At 43.3% G+C, this 27803-nt stretch overlaps 1 protein-coding gene across 1 annotated transcript; it reads left to right on the plus strand.

The window, feature by feature from the left end:
• Positions 1 to 11940: 11940 nt before the first annotated feature.
• Positions 11941 to 15190, plus strand: LOC109760837 (tyrosine decarboxylase 1-like). The gene has a single exon (XM_020319644.3). It carries the CDS (start codon positions 13507 to 13509, stop codon positions 15001 to 15003), a length of 1497 nt encoding a protein of 498 aa, XP_020175233.1. The 5' UTR covers positions 11941 to 13506; the 3' UTR covers positions 15004 to 15190.
• Positions 15191 to 27803: the final 12613 nt, after the last annotated feature.

Genomic DNA, 27803 nt, shown 5'->3' on the forward strand with positions numbered 1-27803 from the left:
TTACAAGTTCTCAACTATAGTGACATCTAAAATATTTGATGTTTCGTATCTTGAAAATTTGCGCCTCAACTGGTTAACGAAAGTGATATTTACTATATATAAGATCTTGATTGCACAAAAACCGGACTTGATTAATTGCATTTTCTAACACTATACAATAAATCTAACTATTGCTTTAATCTTACTATAGCCCTTTTATTGCATATGAGTTTTTGGGAAGTTCAAAAGTTTTTAAGTGAATTTTAAGCAATCATTGGTTTTATTGGGCAGACAAACTTGCGTCGCTGTATTTCAGAAATGAGCGAGCTGTTGTTACACTGTACTAGAGGGGATATATATTTTTACTCGTTAGTTTTATGAATTGGAAAAGATTCATCTTCTTGTAAAACTCTAGATTTTATTGCATTATAATCAGGTACTAGCCCCTTATCATGTTCTTCAAGGAAAATAGCACAATTTTTTTATTCCGGGCTATATCCCTTTTTAATGTAGGCACCTCCCGTTCTATAAGGGATTACTCCACAATACTTTTAGATTCTTTCGCAATAGAGGGTTGTCGATCAAAATTCTGCAATTGTGTAGAGAATGCACTATATGCTACAATATTAGATGATGGCATGTGTGTTCCTGCAAAATTTCACCTATTCGGCTATGACCATGAAGGCGCAGAGCCAAATTATAAGGACTTAAAGGAACAACGCGTGACATTTCCCCATAGGGACAGACACAGGAGTAAAGAAGGAGACATGCTGGTCAATCCGTGTGATCTGGAGCAGTAGCAAACTACTATGGCTCAGTGAAAGCACTAGGAGGCATTTCCATATAGGAAAGGCTACCAAAGGCACACGTCTAGGTGTCGAATCCCACACATACCAATGCATCTCCTCGGAAGGATCTAAGTTTCTACTGGGGTTCAGGAAGCAGGTGTCGGGGCAGCTACTCCCTTGGCCTTGCCTCCCAAAGTGATGTGGCGTCCGCGTGGCTACTTGACCTGAGTCACTCACACCCTCCGTCTCGTGAAAAGTGTACATATAGAAATTTTAGGAAAATGATGGAGTGGAGTAAAAAATGTAGTATTGAAAAGTTGGTAGCCACCATCTCTCTCCTCTTTAATTATCCAATCACCAATGAGTTAAGTGCATGTAAAAATTAAGGAGTCCATGTGTAGAACGTTATTAGTCTTGATAATCGTGTGATGACAGAGAAACATTTTTTTGTACTTTAAAGTGCACTGAGAAGAGAGAAATACACTCTTTTGTGGACAAATTTTAAAGCCAAATATACACTCTTCACCGGACAGAGTGAGTACCTACCACAATAGTAGATTCTATACTTGTGTAATGCTTCAGTTTGAAAAAGCCGCCTGCGATGTCCTACATCAAATAAGCAAAGGACTAAAGACTTGAACAATATGATTTCTGACTTCTCACCTAACTACCGTACTATTTAATGGACTACCATGTGTGGCTTCTTTTTTTACTAACTGTATTTGTTGACATATGGTTATCTTGATAGCAGCTCAGTAATTTTGTTGACTTCTTTAATGGGTTTGCTCAAAAAATTTGTTGGCCAATTTAATGGGCGATAAGTAACCAGAAAAGTAGCCGTCCAATTAATGTTAATTTATTCGTGGGTGATTACTACATGTAACTACCCATTTACTATGGTATTTGTTGTTAGATGGTTTGTTTAATACCTGCACATTGACTAGGAAAGGTAACCAACAACGATTCAGTCTAACTAATAATAATCAAACAATACTTTCTTAATATGTTTATGTTTTATGTTGGCAGATGCTTAATTACCTTTACAAGTTCTCAACTATAGTGACATCTATAATATTTGATGTTTCGTATCTTGAAAATTTGCACCCCAACTGGTTAACGGAAGTGATATTTACTATATATAAGATCTTGATTGCACAAAAACTGGACTTGATTAATTGGATTTTCTAATCGTATACAATAAATCTAACTACTGATTTAATCTTACTCTAGCCCTTTTATTGCATATGAGTTTTTGGAAAGTTCGTAAGTTTGTAACTGGATTTTAAGCAATCATTCACTACCAGGGAAAACCTTATACACAACATCTTAGCAGTAGGGCTGGACAAAATCATGCGCTACTGCTACTTAGTAGTAGCGCGTGTAAATAAACCGCGCTACTGTTACCATTTTAGCAGTAGCGCATACTAGCAAAAAGCGCTGCTGCTATGTTTGAACTGGGCGCACATGGCTGGCCCCACTTAGCAGTAGCGCGTATACTTGCCCAGCGCTACTGCTATGCTCCTTAGCTGTAGTGTTTTTCTCGAACATGCGCTACTACTAACCCTACCTTATCCTCCCCACGCGGCCGACCCTCTCACTCACTCTTCCTCTCAAGTCACTCTCGCCCGCCCCGATACCCGTCGTCCGCCCCCGCCGCCGTCGTCCGTCCGCCATCGAGGTACTCCCTCCATCCCTGCTTCCCTCCCTCCTCATCCCACCGCGCCCTCCTCCCTCCTCCTCCCATCGCGCCGTCCTCCCTCTGCCTCCAGCCACCCCTCCTCCCTCCTCCTCCGGCCGCTCCCTCGTCCCTCCTCCGCCGGCAGCCCTCCTCCCATCGCCCCTCCCTCCTCCTCCTCCGGCCGCCCCCTCCCCCTCCTCCTCCAGCTGCCCCTCCCCATCCTCTCTCCTCCCTCCCTCCCTTGTCTCTGTTCTTGCAAATTGTAGGTAATTTAAATGTAGATTTGCCGTCGAACTATTTTAGGTGTTTTGAATAAAATAGAAGTAAGAAAATTTAGGGTAGAACTAGGGTAGTAGAATTTTTAGCAAGTGTTTAATAGAAATAGTTTATTTAGTAAGTAACTAGTTTATTTAGTAAGTGCTTAATAGAACTAGTTTATTTATAGTAAGTGCTTAATAGAACTAGTTTATTTAGTAAGTAGTTAATAAAACTAGTTTATTTAGTAAGTAGTTAATAAAACTAGTTTATTTAGTAAGTGCTTAATAAAACTAGTTTAGAGAGAGACCTATATTGGCAAATTTAGTTATGTTAGGATTATATATAAGATATTTTGAAATGTTTTTGTTCATATTTTCAACCATTGAAATGCAATGACCATCGATAAGTGGCCTCTGTTTTGCCGGAGTGTTGATTAATTTCCGTTCTAGCAAATTTCAGGCGCTCGATATGTCCTTTTTTAGCAAAGGTCATGCCAAATTTTTTGGGTTTTTCCATGGAGTTATAATCTTTGAGCTTTGAACGCAGGAGATGTCTGATGACGATGGGATCCCAGAGTGCGGGTACTGCTACGATGACCTAGTTTTGTGCGACGGGTTTCCTTACCTGCAAAATGATAGGTTTTTCACCGTGAAGCTAGAAGAGACCTTTGATGTTTGTACGGTACGCAATGACAAGCATTTCATCGTAATTAATATCATCACTTGTGCTTCTTTTGTTCAACGTGTAATTTATGGATTTTTATCAATTCGATTAGTACATCCCGTGCCATGCTAGACCATATGTATTGGAGAAGCTTGGTTTGGTTTAGATGACTTTGAGAATGTGGAGACGAGGAGGGCTCACTTAAGAACTAAACATGGTTATGAGTTTCTGGTTAAGCTGTACAATGCGGTCGATCGCTCCCATTTCGGTTGCTCTAATTGGGAAGCTCTCTACAAGGCATATGGATTTGAGGAGGGAATGCGAATAAGATTTGATATTCGTCCCGAAGATTATGATGGTGATGATAATATCGACATCTGGGTGGATGTGGATATGCCTCCAGTTTTGCCTAGATGTGAGTTTGTAAAACTAATTTTTTAAGTTCAGTAATTTATATTGTTAATTTAAAAATACTTGGTGTTCGTCGGTACTAAACTTATTTATTTATAGTTGTCAACTTATTTCTTATCTTCAAGAAATACTCGAAAGGTAGTAGACATCACATACTACAGCTATGACTCCAAGCTTAATTGTGAGGAGAAAGGTTATCTTGTCTCATTCCATAGAAGATGTTGAGGCCTTCAAAACCAGTCACTCTATCAGCCCAAATTATACTAGATACGTGCCACTAGTCCATAAATTGCTTGATGGTAACTTCATTGCCAAAAACTTGGTGAGATTTTGTTAATGATGGCAACTTCATTGCATACATTATTCTTAAGTAAACTACATTGCTAACTATATATGTTACTATTACGTTTTTGAACAGAGGCTCCCAAAGCAGGTGTGCCCGACATGCTAGACCGAAGGTGATATGCATATGGTTAGCTTACGACCAACTCCTTCGAAGGCTTACCATACTACATACTCAATTTCTTCAAATGATGGAATGCTCAAAATCAAAGAATGGAGCAAAGTGATGAATGCGCACACGCAAATAATTGGAGACAAAATGAATGTGCGCAAGCCAAAAGTTGGAGATAGGTTTATGTCCATTCTCCATTATGGAGAAGGACCGGTTTATCTGTTTTATGGTATTTTACCTAGGAGAGAGGAGTTAGTGTTGACTATATATGACTATGATGATGATAAGAAGCTTTTACTATGTGCTACAATGTCTTAGATTTGATGGTGATGCTGAGTAGGAGTAGTGATTATGAGTACTATGATGATGAGGAGGAGGAGTTTTATTATAACTAGTGACCAAGTTGTTAGATGATGTCTCATGGACGAAAATGATGATGATGAGGAGTTATATGACAATGATATATTATGATGATTGATACGTCTCCGTCGTATCTACTTTTCCAAACACTTTTGCCCTTGTTTTGGACTCTAACTTGCATGATTTGAATGAAACTAACCCGGACTGACGCTGTTTTCAGCAGAACTGCCATGGTGTTATTTTTGTGCAGAAATAAAAGTTCTCGGAATGACCTGAAAATCCACGGAGCAACTTTTCAGAATTAATAAAAAATACTGGCGAAAGAATCAACGTCAGGGGGCCCACACCCTGTCAACGAGGGTGGGGGCGCGCCCCCTCCCCTAGGGCGCGCCCCCTGCCTTGTGGCCCCCCTGGACGCCCACCGACCTCAACTCCAACTCCATATATTTTCTTTCGCGGAGAAAAAAATCAGAGAGAAAGTTTCATCACGTTTTACGATACGGAGCCCCGCCAAGCCCTAATCTCTCTCGGGAGGGCTGATCTGGAGTCCGTTCGGGGCTCCGGAGAGGGGGATTTGTCGCCGTCGTCATCATCAACCATCCTCCATCACCAATTTCATGATGCTCACCGCCGTGCGTGAGTAATTCCATTGTAGGCTTGCTGGACGGTGATGGGTTGGATGAGATTTACCATGTAATCAAGTTAGTTTTGTTAGGGTTTGATCCCTAGTGTCCACTATGTTCTGAGATTGATGTTGCTATGATTTGCTATGCTTATGCTTGTCACTAGGGCCCGAGTGCCATGATTTCAGATCGGAACCTATTATGTTTTCATGAATATATGTGAGCTTGATCCTATCTTGCAAGTCTATAGTCACGTATTATGTGTTATGATCCGACAACCCCGAAGTGACAATAATCGGGATACTTCTCGGTGATGACCGTAGTTTGAGGAGTTCATGTATTCACTAAGTGCTAATGCTTTGGTCCGGTACTCTATTAAAAGGAGGCCTCAATATCCCTTAGTTTCCATTAGGACCCCGCTACCACGGGAGGGTAGGACAAAAGATGTCATGCAAGTTCTTTTCCATAAACGCGTATGACTATATTCGGAATACATGCCTACATTACATTGATGAATTGGAGCTAGTTCTGTGTCACCCTATGTTATAACTATTACATGAGGAATCGCATCCGACATAATTATCCATTACTGATCCAATGCCTACGAGCTTTTCACATATTGTGCTTTGCTTATTTACTTTACCGTTGCTACTGTTACAATCACTACAAAACTGCTACTGTTACTTTTGCCACTGTTACCGTTACTTCCATACTACTTTGCTACTAAATACTTTGCTGCAGATACTAAGTTATCCAGGTGTGGTTGAATTCACAACTCAACTGCTAATACTTGAGAATATTCTTTGGCTCCCCTTGTGTTGAATCAACAAATTTGGGTTGAATACTCTACCCTCGAAAACTGTTGCGATCCCCTGTACTTGTGGGTTATCAAGACTATTTTCTGGCGCCGCTGCCGGGGAGCATAGCTCTATTCTTTGAGTCACTTGGGATTTATATCTGCTGATAACTATGAGGAACTTGAAAGACGAAAGAACTAAGATTTATCCCTCAACTACGAGGGGAGGTAAGTAACTGCCATCTAGCTCTGTACTTGATTCTCCTTCTGTTATGAGTAAGCTTGCGACACCTAAACCTGCTTCTGCTATTAATTCTGATATGTCGCATGTTATTGATGATGCCACTTCTACTATGCATGATACTTATGATGAAACTACTTCTGTGCTTGATACTACTGTGCCATTAGGTGAATTTCTTGATGAACAACTCGGTAGGGTTAGAGTGAATGAAATTATTGAAACTGATATTATTGAAGATAGTGATGATGAAGGTTCTCCCCCTAAGTATGAATTGCCTATTGTTCCAGAGGGTTATGTTATGGATGAAGAAACTACTAGAGATATTCTTGCTTGCAATGATAGATCTGATCTTAAAAAGTTATTAGCTAAAGTAAAACAGAAAACTCTGAATGCTAGAATGAAATATGACCCTGCTTTTGCTACTTCACCTATCTTTGTTACTGATAAGGATTATGAATTCTCTGTTGATCCTGAGATAATTACTTTGGTTGAATCTGATCCTTTCTATGGCTATGAATCTGAAACTGTTGTGGCACATCTTACTATGCTAAATGATATAGCCACCCTGTTCACTAATGATGATAAATCTTGCTACTACTATATCCTTAAGATATTTTCGTTCTCATTGAAGGGTGATGCTAAAACTTGGTTTAATTCTCTTGATCCTGGTTGTGTGCGTAGTCCACAGGATATGATTTATTACTTCTCTGCTAAATATTTCCCTGCTCATAAGAAACAAGCTGCCTTGAGGGAAATATATAATTTTGTGCAAATTGAAGAAGAGAGTCTCCCACAAGCTTGGGGGAGGCTTCTCCGATTACTTAATGCTTTGCCTGATCATCCTCTTAAGAAAACTGAAATACTTGATATCTTTTATAATGGACTAACTGATGCTTCCAAGGACCACTTGGATAGTTGTGCTGGTTGTGTTTTCAGGGAGAGAAGAGTCGATCAAGATGAATTGCTATTGAATAATATGTTGACTAATGAAAATAATTGGACTTTTCCTGAGCCAACTCCTAAACCAACTTCGAAGAAGAGTGGGGTTCTATTTCTCAGTCTAGAAGATATGCAAGAGGCAAAGAAATCTATGAAAAAAAGGTATTAAAGCTGAATATGTTAAGAATTTACCTCCTGTTGAAGAAATACATGGTCTTAATATACCACCTATTGAAGAAACACATGGTCTTGATAACCCGACATAGGTAGTAAAGGTAAATTCTCTCTATAAATAGGATAAAGTTGAAATCCCGTCTACTAAGTTTCCTAGCCAATGTTTAGATGAATTTGATGACTTTATGGCTAGACAAGAAAATTTCAATGCTTATGTTGGTAGAGAATTAAAGAGTAATGCTTATATGATTGGACGCTTGAGTGATTATATGGCTAGAGTTAAAGGTGAACTTAAACTCATTAGTAAATATGCTTCTATGGTTACCACTCAAGCAGAACAAGTACTTAAAGCTCAAAGGGCCGGCCAGCCACTTACCCCTTCATTCTTCTCCTCCTCTCGTCCACTCCATCTCCTCCTCTCCTCCACTCCATCTCCTCCTCTCCGGCGACCTCCTCCTCCTCACGGTGCTCCTCCTCCAGTGACCTCCTCCTCACGGTGCTCCTCTTCCGGCGACCTCCTCCTCCCTCCTCTCCTCCTCACGGTGCTCCTCCTCCGGCGACCTCCTCCTCCCTCCTCTCCTCCTCACGGTGCTCCTCCTTCCTCTCCGGCTAACGGTCCTCCTCCTCCTCTCCGGCGACCTCCTCCTCCCTCATCTCCTGATCCTCACGGTCTCTCCTCCCTCCTCTCATCCTCACGGTCTCTCCTCCCTCCTCCTCTACTTCCGGCCACATGTGGAGCTCCCCCGGCACAAAGAACATACCAGATCCAGGTCGAGAACGAAATTTGAAACAAATTCAAGCAAAAAAATGAGCAAAAAAACAAGCCAAAAAAATGAGCCAGATCTAGATCCAGATCCAAATTCAAAATTCAAAAATAGCAATGGCGCACGGTGGGGGTTAGACGGTGCGCCACTACTATTTTCCCGCCTTGAAAATTAAAAAAGAATCATAAAATTTCAAAAAAAAAGTTACCAGTGGCGCACCTGTAGCAATAATAATGGCGCACTACAAGGTGCGCCACTGTTACCTGCAACACTAATGGCGCACCAGAGGTGCGCCACTATTACCTGCAATACTAATGGCGCACCAGAGGTGCGCCATTAGTATTTGTTACTAGTGGCGTGGTAATAGTGGCGCAGCTATAGTGCACCATTAATGGCAAAAATAGGTGCGCCACTAACAGTCCTTTTTCTAGTAGTGTATACTACTTCCTTACCACTTCGGGTGAGTCAGACTGTTTTGTACTACAAATTCTGTTTTTTCTTACTAGCTAGATGTTAATTAATAAGTGTATAGGGTTTAGGGTAGTTGATGAGTGTTATGCACATGCCCGCTTAATTTTTATACATGCAAACGTGTGCGCATGCAGTTTTCACTGGATCTTTTTAATCATTCGAGTTGAAGATGCTGAAGCTGAAGTTCTGGACTCGCTACTTAAACAACTCGAGTAGTACGAAATCGGGGATAGTCGCCAGGTAATTTCAATCATTATGGAACTATATGTAGGCCTCTTTAGTTCGTCATTTCCTGATATCAACTAATTAATAACTTCTTTATTCATTTTCTTTGCCAGCGGGCAGGGCTTGGCAAAAGTTCAGGAAAGAGATTCCAGGTCCATGGAAAAAAACTTGTATTGGTATCAACCCAAGGTATAATTAATTAAGTAGTGCTAGCTAGCTACCTTCTCTTTAATTCTAGTTTCAATATACCATTAGTTATCATGCTTGATTAATTATTATCTGATTGAATTCTATTCTCGTAAAGTGCATGAAGCAGTTGTCGGGGAATGATTTATGTGCATACTACGTTTGCGAGAACATTCGCATGATGGCGTCCGAAAGGAGCACAGATGATAGACAGCAATGGGTACGTTGCGAGAGCATTATTCACAATTTTTACATCATTGTCGATATCTAATATATATACACACAACTAATACGTGCATATTTCATCTCCTTCTTTAAAGATAAAGGGCTTTTTAAATTAGTGGTAGAGTAATCTCGTGCTAAGACGTTCAAGGATGTACGGGAGAAGCTCCTACCAACGGATCGCGTACGAGAAATTCAAGAAGAAATAGCAGGATTTTTGCTCGACCAGGTCAAGGATCCCAAAGGAGAATTCCATTACCCGCTACCACCGCAGCAATGCCTCCATGTAGGACAAATTGTATATACCAAATTATATATATAGCTTTGCTAAACTGTGCCTGAGCGTATTACTTTTATTCTACGCGCCGGTCAGGGACGCGCATAACTCCCAAGAAATCAGCGCGGGTGGGTTTCGTCTAATCACAAGGAAAAATTGAACCACCGTAACAGACAAGAAAAATTACTATTCGTGCCTTTGCTCTAGTAATTTGGTAGCCGACCAGGGTATGCTGGACTGGACGTAAAACAACTTTGACTCCATAGTAATGATGGTAACGAAAAACACTAATTAGTGTGATCCTAACCACATGTATCATGGACTAGTAAAATCTACTAGGAAATTACGACACATGACCATGTTTCTGCTATTGATGTTAATTGTGGTAAAAACTACCTATACATTACTACATTCTCACTAGGAATTTACCATCCTCTCTAAGTACAACCATCTACACATGGTAATTGAAGTGGATTTTTTTAGATGGTAACAGAAGTGGACCTATTTACTCGTAATACAGTTAACATAGAGTAGCTACATGCAATTCACCCGCAAAAAACAAAACTACATGCAATTCGCTCATAACACCATTACTAGAAGTGGTCATCCGCTATATAAGCAAAAAGATGGTCTGGTTTGGTGGATCGATGAACTCCTGCATGCACATAGTAACTACTTTAATTCTATTACCATACCTACCAAAGGTTTTACTAACAAGTGGGAAAAAGTGACTTGATTTCGCGGCGGGGACTGGTTTGTGCACATGGTAACCGTTTTAACTCTATTACCATATTTATCAAAAAGGTTTACGAAGAGGAGTAAAGAAAATTGCTGGTTTGGCAGCCCAACGACCCACGCGATTTGGCAGGAGCGTAGAATTAGCATCTGCGCTCAGGCTTAGTTTAAGGGGACCGTATATTATATATATCGGTTCGACGAGAAATTCTATTTATATATATGCATAACGTGTACAATATGTAGTATCGTAAAATACCAGGAAATGAAAAAGAATTAAATGGAAAACATAAAATTAAAGGAAAAAAGAAATCATAAACCCAAAACCCCCTAAACCTTTAGTACCGGTTGGTGTTACCAGCCGGTACTAAAGGTCTCCCAGCTCCCGGCGCGGGCTCGTGCCATGTGGTGACCCTTTAGTGGCGGTTCGTGCTAAACCGGGACTAAGGGAGGGGTGGCCTTTAGTCCCCACACTTTAGTGACCGGCACTAAAGGTCCTTACGAGCCGGTGCTATAGCCCGGTTCTGCACTAGTGCCTAAACGCATTGCTTAGTGGGAAATTGAGGTGGACACGTTGCGTGTTGAGAGAATTGGTATGAACTTCTTAAGAATGTAGCATTTGGAATGGAAGAAATGAAACCTAAGCTTGCTATGTTGGCTTTTGGTGACATTAAGGAACATGTTGGCGTTCAGAGGCGCCTAACCGACTGTATTGCTAGAGTAGTAGAGTTTTCTATACTCCGTGGGTTGGCCTTGTTCCCTTCAAAAAAGTGACATCTTGAGGTTATTGTCTTGCCTCTACTTGATCAGGGATGTTTGCCGAGTGTCAACTGTGATGTCCTGCAAATGCAGAGGGCTTGATGTAGTTGCTTTTGAGTAGGAATATCAATCACACAAAGGGCTGATGGAGTGGTTGCTTGCGTCTTGTAGAGGTTTATTGTAAAGTGTCTGCAAGTTATCTTAGATTCCAAGCAAAAGTTGTGTCATAGACCCAGAAAATGGCAAAAAAAATGTACCATGTAACGGTGAGTGCAAAACAGGCCAAGAAACAAAGCGACGTGACAGTTTGAATATAGACATGAGAAACTTCCACGGATATGGTCTGCTTTCTAACCAGTTTATGTTACAACTTTTGAGAAGCATTTCCGAAATTTTACTACAGGCTCGAGAGGATATATCATGATGTTTCATATTTTTCTATATTGGTTTGCATTTTTTGAGAATTGAAAACTCCATGTTGGTGGAAGCCTCTGCTACCCAGTGTTGGAATTCACTATCTTTTTGGATAAGGCATAAAAATAGACTAAATACCCCAGATAGGATTGGTCAACCCATTTTTACCCACTATCTTATCTACATGCCGTTCAAATATGAGCTATACTGATTAAATGCCTATAAGTGCATTTAATGGTTTCAATATAGAAAAACAAACCCAAAAAAGTATCAAATTTTGACATGTGACATGTAATGTTGTGTGCAGAGTGCAGAAAAAGTCTCAAGGTTAGCAAACGAAGTGACCCAACACTTTGAATGCAAACCTGAGCCATTCCATCTTGTAACCAAGTTCTTATCTTGGAGATGGTTTAGTTTCTAAAAGCAGTCTATGTGAGAGCATTTGTGAAGCATTCTAATATTTTTACCATTGTCTCTAGGGGCCCTATCATGACACCGTTGCAAGTTTCATCCTTTTCTGGCTTTGTTTCCATGTTTGCGGGAGAGTCATGGCCCTGCTGATGTTTGTAACTCCTTTTTTCTTACCTAAACATAGACTAATTAAGGCCCACAGATAGGATTTTTCAACCCATTTTTGATGAATATTTCATGTACTTGCACTTCAAACCAGGTCATTATACATTGAAGGATCACAAATGCACTTTAATGGCTTAAACATAGGAGATGGAACTTAAAAAGTGTTTTTTTTTACATGTAACGTGTTTTATTGATAGCAATAAAGCCTTTAGTCCAAAACAAGTTGGGATAGGCGAGAGATGAAACCCATAAGATCTCGCGACCAACTCATGGTTCTGGCACATGGATAGCAAGCTTCCACGCACCCCTGTCCATAGCTAGTTCTTTTCTGGTACTCCAATTCTTCGGATCTCTCTTTACGAACTCCTCCCATGTCAAATATGGTCTACCCCGACCTCTCTTGACATTATCCGCACGCTTTAGTTGTCCGCTATGCACTGGAGCTTCTGGATGCCTATGCTGAATATGCCCAAACCATCTCAGATGATGTTGGACAAGCTTCTCTTCAATTGGTGCTATCCCAACTCTATCTTGTATATCATCATTCCGGACTCGATCCTTCCTCGTGTGGCCACACATCCATCTCAACATTCGCATCTCTGCCACACCTAACTGTAGAACATGTCGCATTTTAGTCGGCCAACACTCAGTGTCATACATCATTGCAGGTCAAACCACTGTCCTGTAGAACTTGCCTTTTAGCTTTTGTGCTACTCTCTTGTCACAGAGAATGGCAGAAGTTTGGCTCCACTTCATCCATCCGGCCACATCGAATTTTATTTGCATGTTTCATGATCGACCTCCCAGGTAACCAAACTGATTTTCGTGTTTTATTTTACAATGAGCAAATTTTCATTGATGCCTTAAATAAGGATTTTTTTTTGCCGAGTGTTAAAATATCGAGTACGCGGCGAACAGTCTGCACATTTTAGAAAAGGAAAATAAATATGTTTGCCAAGTGCCTGTCAGATGACACTCGGAACTCCGGCAATAGTCACTCTCCCGTCAACTGCGGTAGGCAGGGCCACGTGGCATTTGCTTTGCGAGTGCACTCAGCATAGTCATGAATTCGGGCAGCGCTCTTTTCGTTTTTGTGAAAAAGATAGTGCGCTTCTGCTTGGTTTGTGAAGAAAAAGAATTACATACATTAATCCTTAATTATGGGCTTTGTCATATACTAATAACTCTTGGTTGGTGGGTAAGAAGATGGGAGTACAAAATCAGTTTCTGGATAGCCCGCAATAAAGAGAACTGGTGCAGATTTTGTCTTTTGATTCTTCAGTTTTGTTTGTCCGATCTGATTGTAAGCTTGCATGTGTATGTGTAGTACGAATAGCAATTGCGGCTATAAATACGCACGATCCACACACTGAAATGCCAAGCCCAATCACAATTCACAAGTAGTCGATCCGATGTTGTGAACCCTTTATTTCCATATATACGTACGTGGTACCTTGATTAGCACACTATACTATACTAGTCACTACGTACGTCCCTGCTCGAGTAAGCTAGCATGGCGATGGGTACCCCACCACTAGTTGATGTGCTATCGCCACTCGACCCCGAGGAATTCGCCGTGGAGTCGCGCGCTGCGGTTGACTTCATCGCGGGCTACTACCGCGATATCGAGAAGTATCCGGTCCGGTCAGAAGCCGAGCCAGGTAGCCTTCGCAGGCTTCTATCCGATGAGCCACCGGAAAACGGTGAGCCCATAGATGGAATATTGGCGGACGTACAACAATACATCGTGCCAGGACTGACACACTTCCAGAGCCCCAACTTCTTTGCCTACTACCCATTCAACGCAAGCACGGCGGGGTTCGTCGGCGAGATCCTCTGTGCCGGTCTCAACGTTGCACCGTTCACATGGGTTGCCTCACCTCTCGCGACCGAACTTGAAGGCGTCATGATGGACTGGATAGGCAAGTTGATGGGCCTTCCAGATTGTTTCCTCTTCTCCGGCGGCGGTGGTGGGGTGCTGCACGGAAGCACCTGCGAAGCCGTGATATGCACGCTTGTCGCCGCACGCGATCGAGCGTTGAACAGGCTCACCCATGAAGGCATCCTCAAAATGGTGGTCTACGCCTCAGATCAGAGCCATAGCACCTTCCAAAAGGGTGCGAAGCTGGTCGGAATTCCACCATCAAACTTTCGAGTCATCCAGACGTCGGCGGCATTCAGCTACGGCCTAACGGTGGACAGTGTCCGCAACGCGGTGGAGGCTGACATAGCCAGGGGGCTTGTGCCACTGTACCTGTGTGCAACAGTTGGGACGACCGGTGTCGGAGCGGTTGATCCTGTGGGTGAGCTTGGTGAGTTGGCACAACACTACGGAATGTGGCTACATGTTGATGCTGCATACGCCGGTAGCGCGTTGATCTGCCCCGAGTTCCAGGATTGTATCCAGGGTGTCGGGCTCGCGGACTCTGTGAGCATGAACCCGCACAAGTGGTTCCTCACCAACATGGACTGTTGCTGCCTGTGGGTTACCAGCCCAGCCGTGCTTACCTCCGCACTCTCTATCACTCCAGAGTACCTCAATGATATCAGCCATGGAAGTGCGGCGAAGACGGGTATGATCGATTACAAGGACTGGCAGATTGCATTGACACGCAGGTTCCGAGCCATAAAGTTGTGGGTGGTGCTACGCAGATACGGCGCTGTGGGCTTACGAGCGAACATCAGGAGGCATGTCGAGATGGCCAAGTGGTTTGAATTGGCGTTGAAGGCAGACGATCGGTTCGAGGTCATTGTGCCGAGGAGATTCTCCCTTGTGTGCTTCCGCTTCCGCCCAAGGTATGAGGGTGACCACACAGTGGACGCCTTGAACCGTAAGCTTCTCAATGTGGTGAACGCGAGTGGGAAAGCCTTCATGATACACACTATCGTGGACAACAAGTTCGTTATCCGTCTCGCAATAGGTGCTACCATGACGGAGATGCGACACATCCGTGACACGTTTGAGCTGGTCCAGGAGAAAGCCACGGAAATAGGACAGGACCGTGATTAGTATAGTACACTACACATGATATCGCGTGCCTCTGCGTTGTCGCGCAATCAATCATATACTTAGTGATTAAAATAACCACATAAAATAAAGGATATTGTAACTACATGCAGTTTATCTAGTAAAAATAAGCTTTAAATAGCAGGCATCGATCGCTTTGTCAGTTTGGCTTGAGCATATAGGGGGTCTAAAGAAATGTAACCGTGTATTCAAGAAAATAAATTATTTAGTATGAACTTGTTGCAACTGGTGTCGTCGATTTTTCCTAGTGCCGAGTGTATTTCATTGGGCAATCAGCAAACATGATATCTGCTGAGTGTCTCAGGAAAAACACTCGGCAAAAAAACTGTACTAGCCAAATCGGTTGTTTGCCTAATGTTTGCACTTGACAAATAAAAACACTAGGCAAAAGGCGGTCTTAGCCAAGTGTTCTGTTGGAAAAGTTTTATTCTTCCTTTTGAATCTTCTTCTTTTTCTTTTGATTCATTTGTTTTATCTATAAAGAAGACAAACAAAGTCTCAAAAACATGAAACTTGGCATAGTGTCATGATTCATCGTTTGACCTTCAAAACATTTCTACACTCAACATATGCCATTGGATATTCACGGTCAAAATTCAGCATTTTTGTATTTGGTTTGCTATTTTAAGCCATTAATCAATTTCTTGGCATCATCTTATATTTACTAATTAGAAGCACTAATGGAGCCTCCATGTTAATCCTAGGAAACTAATCATATTGTCCATCCGATCGTCTTATTAACTATCTATAGCCGTCTGATGCATCAGGAGTCCTGACCTACCGTCCCACCTGATTTCCTAAAAAAAGCTAATTCACCCTAAGATCTACGTGTTAACAGCGTTTAACCGTTGGATATGTATTACCTAGGCCGTCCTTACAATCCTCCTCCAACAGGTAATCCCCCCACCGGCACATCTGAACTCTCACGTATCTCATCTCCATACCCTCCTCAAGCTCCAACGATGCTGCAACATGTCGAAAGCAAAATTATGATCCAATCTAATCCCCTTCCCCTCCAACTTCTAAACCTCTTGCTGTAGCCTTTAAATTTGCCTCCACACTGTAGAAGTGCATGCGATAGCCAATGCGACCAAAAGACCGATGTGATGGAAGAGACTAGGCAATACATCTATACGTCAATACTCCGACTCCCTCAAGCCTAAACATGGACCGAAAGTAGGCAGCAATTTAATTGCGCCAGCCGGGTCTTGAACTCAAGACCTCTTGGCTCTGATACCATGTAGAAGTGCATGCTCTAGCCAATCCAACCAAAAGACCGATCTGATGGAAGAGACTAAGCAATACATCTATACGTCAACACACATCAATCTGGCGGCACGACGATTTGCATGTTGCACTGCCATTGTTCTCTAGTGGAAGGGGTTGCGGGAAGGGTGCACTACAAGAAATCTGTTAATCCGTGACGATTTTTGATGACGTTCTTCTAAGCCGTCACGGAATCCGTCACAGACCAGGAAGATGTGAATGGGCTACAAAATGGTAGCCCCTTTATGACGGACTTCGAAGCACTGTCACGAAAACCGTCATGAAACGACTAACCGGGCCTACTCGGGCCTACTTTTTCCCCTTTAATACACCACTAGACCGTCACGGAAGGCGCTCATGCTGATGTGTCGTGCGTGCCCTTTGTTTGTCCCACATGTCAGCGAGATGTAATAAAAAACAAAGACGAAAACTGACATAGCGTGCGAGAGAATGAAATTATAAGTCGCCCACGCGGGGAGTCAAAATTTTGGAGCCTACCCATTCTGAACCCTAATTCACCTTCCCCTTCTCCCATCTCCTCCATACCAACCACCAGCCGCCGCCGCCACCTATCCTCCTCGCATCGCTCCATGTCGGCACCGGCGGCGCCGACGCTGAACCACCACGTGCTAGGCCCCTCCCCATCTATCCTGCGCCGGACATCTCCCCATCTATCCCGCGCCAGACCCCTCCCTGTGTACCCCACGCCATACCCCGCCCCATCCAGATCTCGGTGTTGAGATACTGCGGCCCAGTGCTACCCTTCGAGCTGAGGCGGCAGCGGTGGCGCTGGGACAGACTGCCGGATTTGGAAGTACCCGAGGTCGCCGGCGGCAGGCATGGATCCAGCTCCATCCGGCGGCGAGCACAGATCCAGATCCGTCCGACGGAGAGACAATGTGAGTGAAGAATCAGCCAAGCCCCCACACGCTTCTCCTGGGCCCTTTTGTTCGTCGGAATTGAGTTCTTATACATTTTCTTATTTGGGTTGAGGGATCTGCAGGTTAGTCTCGTGGGGATGGAAAGCGGCAAAGCGGAGCGGAACATGGACGTGCACTTCACGCTCGACGACGGCACCGGCAGCGTTGATTTCATCAGATGGTGAGTGCATCTCGGCAAATGGCTTGGTTGTACTTGAGTTGCAGATGTATTTTAGGGGTACAGTTTTAGATTTTTTTTTTGGATTCCATTGCTGGATGTTGGGCGTGGGATTTGTCCAATGCTGCAACTTCAATCTTCACTAGATTAAAATGCTGTTGGCTGTTAGTACAACAGTGCAAGAAATCCAATAATGGGAATTAAACATGCAGTTTCTTAACCCGAGGAACTACAAGTTACGAGCACTCCAGTTACGTTCACTTTGTTATGAGCACTACAGTTCCGCTCACAACCTGACGAACTACAAGTTAAGCTCAGTACTCTGATTGCAAACCTCTGCAACTCAGGGCAATCAACTCTATACGAATCCCACCAATCCGCTGGCCTCTTTTTAGTTCTTGTCGTAATAGCCGATTGCATTCCAAATAGACCCTCAACATTCCTAAATGAATCAATCTGCAGATCTATCTTGACTCTTTCATCTTAATCTGAAACCATCTTTTCAAGACAAGTGTACAGGCCACGTTTTACTTCAGCAGTCTTGAAATTATCAATATAGTGGCATTGTGGATTCAAATAATATGCAGCAGCATGCAGAGGCCTTATGCACTATAGCAACATTGTAGGAGCACTGTAGCAGCATGGGCCCTGGGCTTGGCACAATCCTGGGTCCGCCCCTGCTTGTCATGGATCCAGCGGCCGAATCAAGCTAAGCATGTAGTGTATGTGCCTACGCGCCGACCATGCAGCCGCGCATGTAGTCTTGATTAGAGGAAACATCATGAAGCCGTGCCTAATGAAGTCAAATCCAACGCCCACATCATGCAGCCGCGCTAGCTCGCTATGGGAAAGGACAACATATAGTCCCACATGGGAGGCCGTCCAGTCCAGTCAAGGCCGCACTTCTGCCTCAAGGCCATCCAATATGAAACTTGAAAGTCAAGGATTTCGCGGCTCGACACAGTCCGTCGTCCCTCAACCGTCGACAGTAGCTCCTTCATCATCTTCCGTACCCACCACTACGAGAATCTTGTTAATACATGACGGTACTAGTCCGTCACAGATCAACCAAAATCTTTCATGTGTGTCCGTCCATGACGGACACGAAATCAGTCATGTATATCGCGTCATAATTTGACAGAATACCTTCCATGACGGTTCTTGGCCGTCATGGACCTGCCCCAGGCCTGCCCAGCCCAAATTAGGTTGTGACGGAAAAAACCGTCAATGATTTACATGACCTGGAAGCAACGTGGACCTAACATGGCGTCTACATGGATCTGACATGGAGGCTAGCAAGGCCCATGCAGTAACCAACCCAATTAGTTGTTTATTTTGGCCCTACCTTTGGCCCACCTGTTTTTTTAGTCCAACCCATTTGCCCCTTTCTTAGTCCAGCCTCTTCTCTCAATGCAACCCAATTTACAACAAGAGAGCCAAATTATATTCATTGAAACAATAGCATTTGTTCACATGACAATACAAAGTTTCAACAATCTAGTTTGATTCCAAAAACGAAGTTTAATATCAAAACATCACAAGCGATATAAACGTATTTAATTTCAAATAACATGACTTGAATGAGAAAGTGCACTATTAGCTGATTTAATCTACAACACTACACCACCGCTTCCAGACAGCTATTCGAACCCAAGTAATTCCTGCTAAAAAACCTCAATCTCCAAATCGCCAAACCTGCATAGAATCCAAAACACATACAAAATTATAACAAGTTATAACAGGCAGCTCCCAAATGAATCTAAAGAGTAATAATATTAGTTGATTTTCCAACCAATCATCTAATGGACACACCGCTACTATATTAAGGTACCATGAAAATGTGGGCAACGCATGATAAAAAATAGCAGACTAGTTACAAGTTTAAAATTTTGTTCTATAAATGTGACATTTTATCATCCAAACATAGAAATGTCAGCATCATTTTAAAACAAAGGGTGGACAAATCATTTCATATTCATCAAGTACAACAACAAAATATCAAGTTTATATGCACGTGACAGAGCTTGGTATATCAAAATGGATGATTCCATAAAATAAAATGTATTTCATAATTAACAAAACATGAAAATAGTAAACTAATGGCATACTTTCTTCATCAATTAAAGCTAATTTATGTCAATAAACTTGCCTTTTGCATGTAAAATAACAACACTCAAAGCCAAGACCATTTTAGGCAATTAAATGATGCACTTAGTGACCTTATTATGCTAACAGTAGAATTCTTTACAAAGACAAACATTTGCTAGCATTAGAAAACTTCAGTTAAGCACTTGAGAACATAGATGAACCTAATGGTTCAGATTTAGTCTGATGCTTTTGGACCATAAAATTCACATCTAGATTAACCACACCTGAGAATTGTGAAGAACAGTAACATGTTGGAAGAAAAAACATCATGCATTATCCCATTTACTGATTAGTCTTCATGGCATACAAGGTACATAATTATCTCCGCCCACACTTCAATATGAGATGGGATACAAGGCACACAATTATCTCTGCCCACATGAAAAATTATAAAGTAAATAATCTAGTTCTGGTTGTATACATAACAGTTTAGTTTAACTTAGCACACCATTGATTAATTATTCTTTCTAGCAGGCTTTCACCAATGACGTGGTGTGAATAATACCAAGAAATATAGGATATCCTAGCTAGTAATAACAATGAAATTTTGAGACTGAACAAATGCACTATGTAGCAAATCGAACACTCCTAAATCTGAAGCGAGAATAATATACCATCGAGCAGTAATCTTAAAGAAAAACGCGCAATCTTCATTTCCATATGTCCTTGAGATTGCAATTCTGTGTACATGCATTTTCGGAAATACAATAGTACAAAATACATCACCTCTGCTGTAATAAGCAAAAAAACTCAGCATCAATTAAATTGTTAGCTTGCAAAAGAAAAGAAGAAGGAAAACAGAAGGATTATTTATACAACTACATTAAGAAGTCAGTAATATTTGAATTGAGTAAGACAACAAGGCAGTAATGAAGTTCATTTCAAGGCTCTCACTTTGTGTCACCTATTTGATCAAAGGAGAAGCAATCACAATTGGACAAAGATTAGTATGATAGAGAAACAATGAGTACAGCAGGATGAAGATGTACTCTCATCCACGTTAGGAAGTGAAACACAAAGTAACAATTCTAGTGTTTGCATACAATAGCCTAGTCATGCATCAGCGTTGTTTGCAACCATAGTAATACAAAACTTAAATATTCAATCAGAAAGCAGAAGAATAAGGGAGGAATAACCCACTATCCCAGTGATAGCAAACAACAAAGCGTACCAAACAGAGGAATAAATCAATCTAATCATCGTCGCCATGCAAGCCAGACATGGACACATGTGTAGTGCAAGATATTACTGCGATTACTTTGAACAGATGTGCATTGCAACATTGAGGTCACAACATCAATCAGTTTTACTTGTTTCTCTTCAGGGGCGTGTGGCTTCCTGGTACAACATAGACAGCAGCATCATGGCAATGGTTCTTACTTGGTTGACAGAGTTCACTAGAGGGAGGGATTTAGGTGAGCCAGCAGTGACAAGATTTGCTACTGCCTTTGACTTTGGGTTGTCTGCATTAGCACAAGGGGGCATTGATCAATATGCTCACTTCAAAGAGTGGAGGGGTAGTAGATTTAATTCTGCAGAAGGGAAGGTCGTTCAAGGAATTGTTTTGGATAGCTGTGGGTTTTGGCCTAATGTTGCCACATGTCTGAAGGTTGCACTCCTAATTATAGAAGTTCTTCGATTGGTGGATTCAGATGAGAAGCCAGCAATGTCGTTCATATATGATGAGATGGATCACGCAAAAGATTAAAAAAATTAACAGTATGAAGAAAAGGTACGTTACTGTACTGACTTAGTAATTCTTAATTGTAGCTTTTGGATATGCTATCTTAATCTTATTGTAGTTAAGTTTGACCATTTCTATTTTTTATCAGCCACACTCCAATATTTAAGTCAATCTTTTTGGGCTAGAGACAGCGAAGTAAGTCAATCTCACGCCCCGGGCCCAGGCCCCCCCGGCATGGGTCCTGGATCCGCCACTGATGACAAGCTAGCTTTTCGACTAGCCAGAAAGGAAGGAGGAACCACACACACGTATTACAGCCTGTGCTATTTGATTTCCTCGGCCGGCTCGACTGATGATTTTGTCTAGCAAGACATGCTTGCAGTGGACTGCAAGCAAACGAGCAAATTCAAGGTACGGGCCTTATTTTCTCGCCTTCTATTCCTTTGTCTTGGCTCTGCACGTATAACATAGATATCTATAATATGATGCAAAAAAGGTACAAATAGGCTTCCACATGGTTAAGAACATTAATGATGTGGTTCTGTTATACTATGTTTGTAATAGTTTGGATTTAGTCATATGCTTTCTAAGTAGTGTTCAGTAGTACAGATTAGAGCAGAGTTTTGTTGCTTTTCTGGCTGCTTGATTTCCCCGTCATAAAAAGAAGAGGGAAGCGAACATGCTTTTTACATTGCAGATGATAGAGGAATAACACTTGGCTAATATAAATGAAATTACACAATAAAGTGTTTCATGACCATGTAGCTTATATCATCCGCATTTTTTGTTTGTATATTATTATGTGCGAGACCTTTGGTTCACCTAGAAACGAAAAAAGGATAACTAACTACAGTATGAAATTCCCCCAACTATGGCACACATTCATGTCTTCACTTTCAGATTCTTTAAGTTTTATCAGAAGTATCAATCGCTAATCCGATGCTTAATCTTTTTTTATCATGGAACAACTCGAGTCCATTCTAATTCTTGCTTCTTTTTATCAGGGAGGAAAAGGGGGGCAGAGTACTAGATGTAAAATCTTCGAATATGATGTTGATCTATTCTGCTTCTAGATTTACGGATTTCTTATATTAGTTGATCCGACAATGTAAGTATTTAATAGAATCTTCTATATATAGTGTCCGACATTAACTAAACCTTACCAGCTTCCTTTGTTGTATGTAATTACGATAGTGTTGAAGACTAGCACTGAAGATTTTGACTTCGGGTACATGTAGTAGTTCCTCTGTATGTTTTGTACTCAAATTTCGTCTATGGTTGATTCTTCACACCTACATGCTTATTTCAAAATCACATTTCTGTTTTTAGAAACTAGAGGACCTTTTGGACATTACTGAATGGTTAAAACTTTCGGCACATTACATAATTATTTGATGTTGGTAGACCTCAATGACCAGGAATTTCCATTATGGTTGTGTTAGCCCTCTCGGCAAATCTGAATTTCCAATCACTATAGGTATCATCCGATCTGATTCCCCATGCCTGAACTTTCTTTCAGTGCACTCCTACTCTTCTCACAATCTACATGGGATGTATACATCATCGACAGCGGCAGCCAATTATGCCTTACCTACTGTGCTGGCCGGCTGCTTACAGTCGAGCTACATATTGACATGTAACATACTATAACTAATCACACTAATGGGTTGTTTATCGTGGTTACCTCTCTTTTTATTTTTGCATTGCCCATATTGCTAGAGAGAGCCTATCAGTTAGTATGCCCGCAAAAAAAAAAGTTAGTATGCCGTCGGAGGGATAGCCATATCTGCGTTCAGTAGTGCACTAATCACAACAACGTGCAGCATGCTAAAGTATAGGCTTCGTATCTACTACCATAGTAAAATTAATAAGTTCTCTCAAATATTTTGGTACCAAGTAGTTCTTGGCTTGCACTTCATATATAGATTATACTATTAATTAGTCCATGTTCGGAATTTGTATTCCCAAAGAGTGTCATAATTGTTGTTATCTTTCTTGTCAGGCAGCGGCCGCGCTTGCTTGCTCTCTCTCTCCCTCTCACGATGAACTCTCAGGAGACAGTGGATTTGCGCAGCGCACAACTGATGCTGCTTTTCTGTTTTTCCTTCCTCTTATTCTGTTTCTCCTAACAGGCCCGGCCGATGCGCACGCCACTACCCCGTTTGTGTTGAACAAGCCATCGCGGAGTGGGCGTGCTCACCGCGACCATCATCTACACCTAGTCACGCTCGGCGCGCACAGATCGCGCGCTCGACGTCTTATGCCTGCAGAAAGCAAAAATGAACCGGGGAAGCCGGTCCAGCTACGAAACAGCTTCAGACAGTTCACAACTGGCTCATTTAGTGTCTCCATTTCATGGTCAGTATATGTGTTTTGACTTTCGGTTTGTGAATTTTTTCGCCACAGACTGAGATGGCAGAATTTCGGCCATTTTCAAAAAAATTCGGCCGAAATTTGACCAAAATACATTTTTTTTTGCCGGAAGGTATTTTTCGCCCCTAGCCGAGATGGCCGAAATCCATTTTTCTCGGCCGAAATTCAAAACACAGGTCAGTATCTCCATCTTCAATAGCAGTGTCTGAATCAGAGCCATCGAAATCTCTCAACAGCTTAGTGCAGTATGTTTTCTGGACAGAACCCACAAGGTTACCAGCAGTGTCAGCATCTTGAACATCAGGTATGTTCATCCCAAGGCCATCAAGCAGTTTAATAGCTTCAGTAAAGGAGATGGTGACAGTTTTCTCATAGCTTCTTTCCTCCACATTGATCTCAGGTTTGTTGCAAGGAGCATAACAAGCTTCTATCAATGCAGTCGGGTGAAACGTAGTGCATGCCTTACCTTTTCCAGCAGGTGTTGTTCGAGATGTACTAGCTCTGTTAGCTAGATCCAGCTCATCAAAACCATCTTCGAAACGGTCGTTGTCCGTCTCAGCCCCATCAAGATCATTCTCCAGGCCATCCACATCTATATCAGTAGGTCCATTATCATCATTAGGATCATCAGCGCCCACTTGCTCAAACCCTTCCACAGTGAAAGATAGAATGTAACGCTTCTTCCTCATTTCCATAATCCGTTCAAATGGGATTTTCTCAGGACTCCTGCATGCAATCTTGATCCTAACCTTCTCGTACAAACTCTTCATCAGACCATTCCAGTCCACATCTACCAGGATGCCAAAGCAAGAGGCAATCTGGGAAAAAACTTTCCATGTACACCATTTAGATGATAGGCCTTCCACAACAACCCAAGCTTCAGTTAGTTCAGAAAAGGGATCTATTTCACCAGTCCACTTCTCAACAGTGACAAAAACACCAGTAATTGGTAGATCAAAGGCAGGGAATTCAATCGATTCTTCCACATTTTTCCAAGGGGAAAATCTAACCAAGAACTTTTTCTCTGAAAGTGTCCTAACTTGCCATGGCCACTGTCTAAGCTTGCAGAAGATTGCAGACAGATTTTTGACCAGCTCTGCTTGGTTGATCTCTCCTTTGACCACATGCACCTCACCACAGTTCCTGAAATTCTGCCAGTTCGCCTCACAGCCCAACGGTGCGTCAGTGTGATAAAAACCTAAACCAAGAGCAGAACTGCCGAAGAAGGTCGCAACAGGGTGTGGGCGTGTGGCTGCGCCCAAGCTGAACAGTTGCTAACATTATGCCCCTCTAGACCACAGATGAAGCAGATCTTTTTGGCTATGCAGTTACCAACACAGTGCCCAGGCCCTCCGCAAGTGAAGCAAACCATATCTTTGTACCTCTCGTCGAAAACCTGGGTCACAGGCGCAGGTGGAGTAGGCGGAGCAGTCGGGGGAGGCATGGCCGCAGGAGGCGGGGCTTGATGTGGTGCGGCCTGGGGAGCAGTCTTCTCACTTGCTGCCGTTGGAGGACGCCCCCCCGCGTTCCCCTGCTGACGACCACCTGCGTTCTTGCGTGGAGGCGACGCGTGTAGCGACGCCCCTTGTTGTGATCCCTTATCCGCCATTGCAACCACTTGAGCAAAGGACATGGATAGGGGGCCAACGCCCGCACGCACAATTTTGAGAGTTGTAGGGGTAGGATCAGAGGGACGGAGTTTGTCAAGTGGATTCAGATCAGATGGAGAGAAGAAACCCGAGCGGACCAGGTCTTCCCTCAGCCATCCTATTGTCGAAGAGAGCGAGCGAGAATGGGGTAGGCGGCGGCGGGGGAAGAAATAGACAATAGCTCGAATTCGACTCGAGGAAACAACCGGAACTCTCAGTAGTTAGAGTCTGGGACAACCCATCGGAAATGTTAGGCTCTCGGCCTGAGAACCGGCCGTACTTCATCGATTTGAACCAAGACGGAACCTCGCCGCGGTCACCTGGCTATGGGGGTTCCAGGTTGCCGCCGCGAGCCGGGCAGCCAGAGCGGTGTTTGGGCTTCTCCGCACCGGCTCTGGCTCCGGTGGGGCTCAGTTTAGGGAATGAGGACGCACGCCGGGTGGAAGCGCGCCCGGCGGTGGGAAGGCCAGAGTCCCTACCGAAGGTAGACGAATGGCGAGGGGGATGGGCCTGCTCGCATTGTACATGCGCCACTTCCACGCCGTCGTCGGGTTCTCTCTGCATGAGTTTGATTGATGGATAAAAGAAAATTAACTTGCACAGTACGTACCATTATTATGGCTTGACGAGCATTGCAAGAAAGGAGGACAACAGGTTGATTTACCCAGATATATTTCCAGAGGTTTCTCCTGTCTCCATCTCATAGTGGTTGTACGTGCTGCATTGTTTCCTAAGAATACGCATGTACCATTCCAATACTGCGGGTGATGGTGGTGCTACCATCTGCGAATACTGCAGGAGGCGTAGAAGAGGAGTTGAGTATAACACACTTTCTTGCTCCCATCAGTGGGGTCCATCGCTTATAGGTTAATCAAATTGATATGTTTCTTACTTAATTGGGACCTCCATCGACTCCCACAGTCTTCTAACGCGCGCGGTTTTAACTAGATCTGAAAACTGAAGCGGAATCGGTAGACACTTGAAAATAAAATAAATTGCCCCTTGCATGTGAATGTATCTTCGGGCTCAGTTTGCTATGGAGCTTTGGGAAACTTCGTGGAAGGAACCCTCGACGGATATAAGTATGCACGTTGACAAGTGCAGCTCGTCGGCGGCAAGATCGGAGGCTTGTCAAGCGGTGTGGAATAATCTATATATCCTTCTGCACTGCAACTGCAAGACAAGTGCAGCTTGTTTAGCTTTGTTGCAGCTCTTCTGAATTATATTGTCTGAACGGAGAAGTGCGGAATCACCGAGGAGCAGGTGACGGATTGGAACTTGCCCTCGTGCATGCATAAACCACGACTCGCCGTGGTGACCAGTGTGTGTCTAGGTCTAGGGCAAGTTCGGGCGCCGGTTCGTGCTCACGTCCGTGTCCAGCGAGTGAGTCTAGTTTGAGCCGGTTTGTGGTCGTAGGACGACGGTGATAGCATTCAGCGAAGCAACCTGCCGTCCAGGTCGTGCGGAGGAGCAGGTGTGCTCACGATTGACCGGATAAGGTTGTTAGCTAGGAGTAGGCTAGTTGGTTAGTGCGTGCATGGATCAGCTGGATAGGGACGTGCATGTAGGGTTGGTTAGTGAGTGCTACGTGCGTGCGTGGCCGAGTGTGGCGGCCGGCCCTGTGTGTGCGGGGCTATATAAGCCGATGTATTGCGTCTTGTTGGTTGAGCCGAGCATAGCCATGTAGCCACTGTAAAAAAGAAAAGATTGAGGCGGTTGAGCACCTGTGGCGGCGTTCGTCGCCGGCCAGAAAATCTTGTGTCCACTGTTCTTCTTCTTCCACCTTCGTTCGAGTGATAGGAGATGTAGCTAGAGGGCTTCGGTTCCAACAGGCTAGCTAGGGTCCTCCACGCGGCGCCCGGCGCCCGGCGAGGGAGAAGAACGTTTCGGCCTCCAAGGTCTCGCCAGTAATGCTAGCTTACCAAAAAGTAACAACATGTACACTAGTATAAGAGCATTTAGATCACTAAAGTAGTGATCTAAACGCTCTTATGTTAGTTTACAGAGGGAGTACTTAGCATATATATACACCCTCATTTATTGCTAAATATATTACCCAATTTGATGAACAGAAAACATACAAATTTGCTTGCATTTTTGGGGACATATGTTAGTTGATTGGAATAAGCCGCGAGCAGGCACGGTGGTGACCGGCGTCATCGCGCCAGTGCGGGCGCACGTACTGGGCGTGCCAAGCCATCGCGGGCATGCGTGTGTGCGCATGTGTGTATGGCGTAATGGCGACAACGGTCTCAACAACGACGACAATGGCGGCAGCAATACGGCATCAGGCGAAGAGAGGTGGCGCGGCCGGTGCTACAACAACGGCCACTTTCGGAGGGACTGCCGAAAGCCAAAGAAGGCGGAGGAGAAGGCGCTCCTCGCCAATATCGACAAGCCGGTCCTCCTCTAGGTCTCGGCTTAGGGGTGATTGTTGGGAATAAGCCACGAGCAGACACGATGGCGACCGACGTCAGGGTGCCAAGTCGAGTCTGTGGTAGTGGAGTCCAGTGTGTGTGCACGTACTGGGCATGCCGAGACGTGGCGAGCATGCGTGTGTGCGC

This window comes from Aegilops tauschii, chromosome 2, assembly GCF_002575655.3.
Source record: "Aegilops tauschii subsp. strangulata cultivar AL8/78 chromosome 2, Aet v6.0, whole genome shotgun sequence".
Lineage (NCBI taxonomy): Eukaryota > Viridiplantae > Streptophyta > Magnoliopsida > Poales > Poaceae > Aegilops > Aegilops tauschii.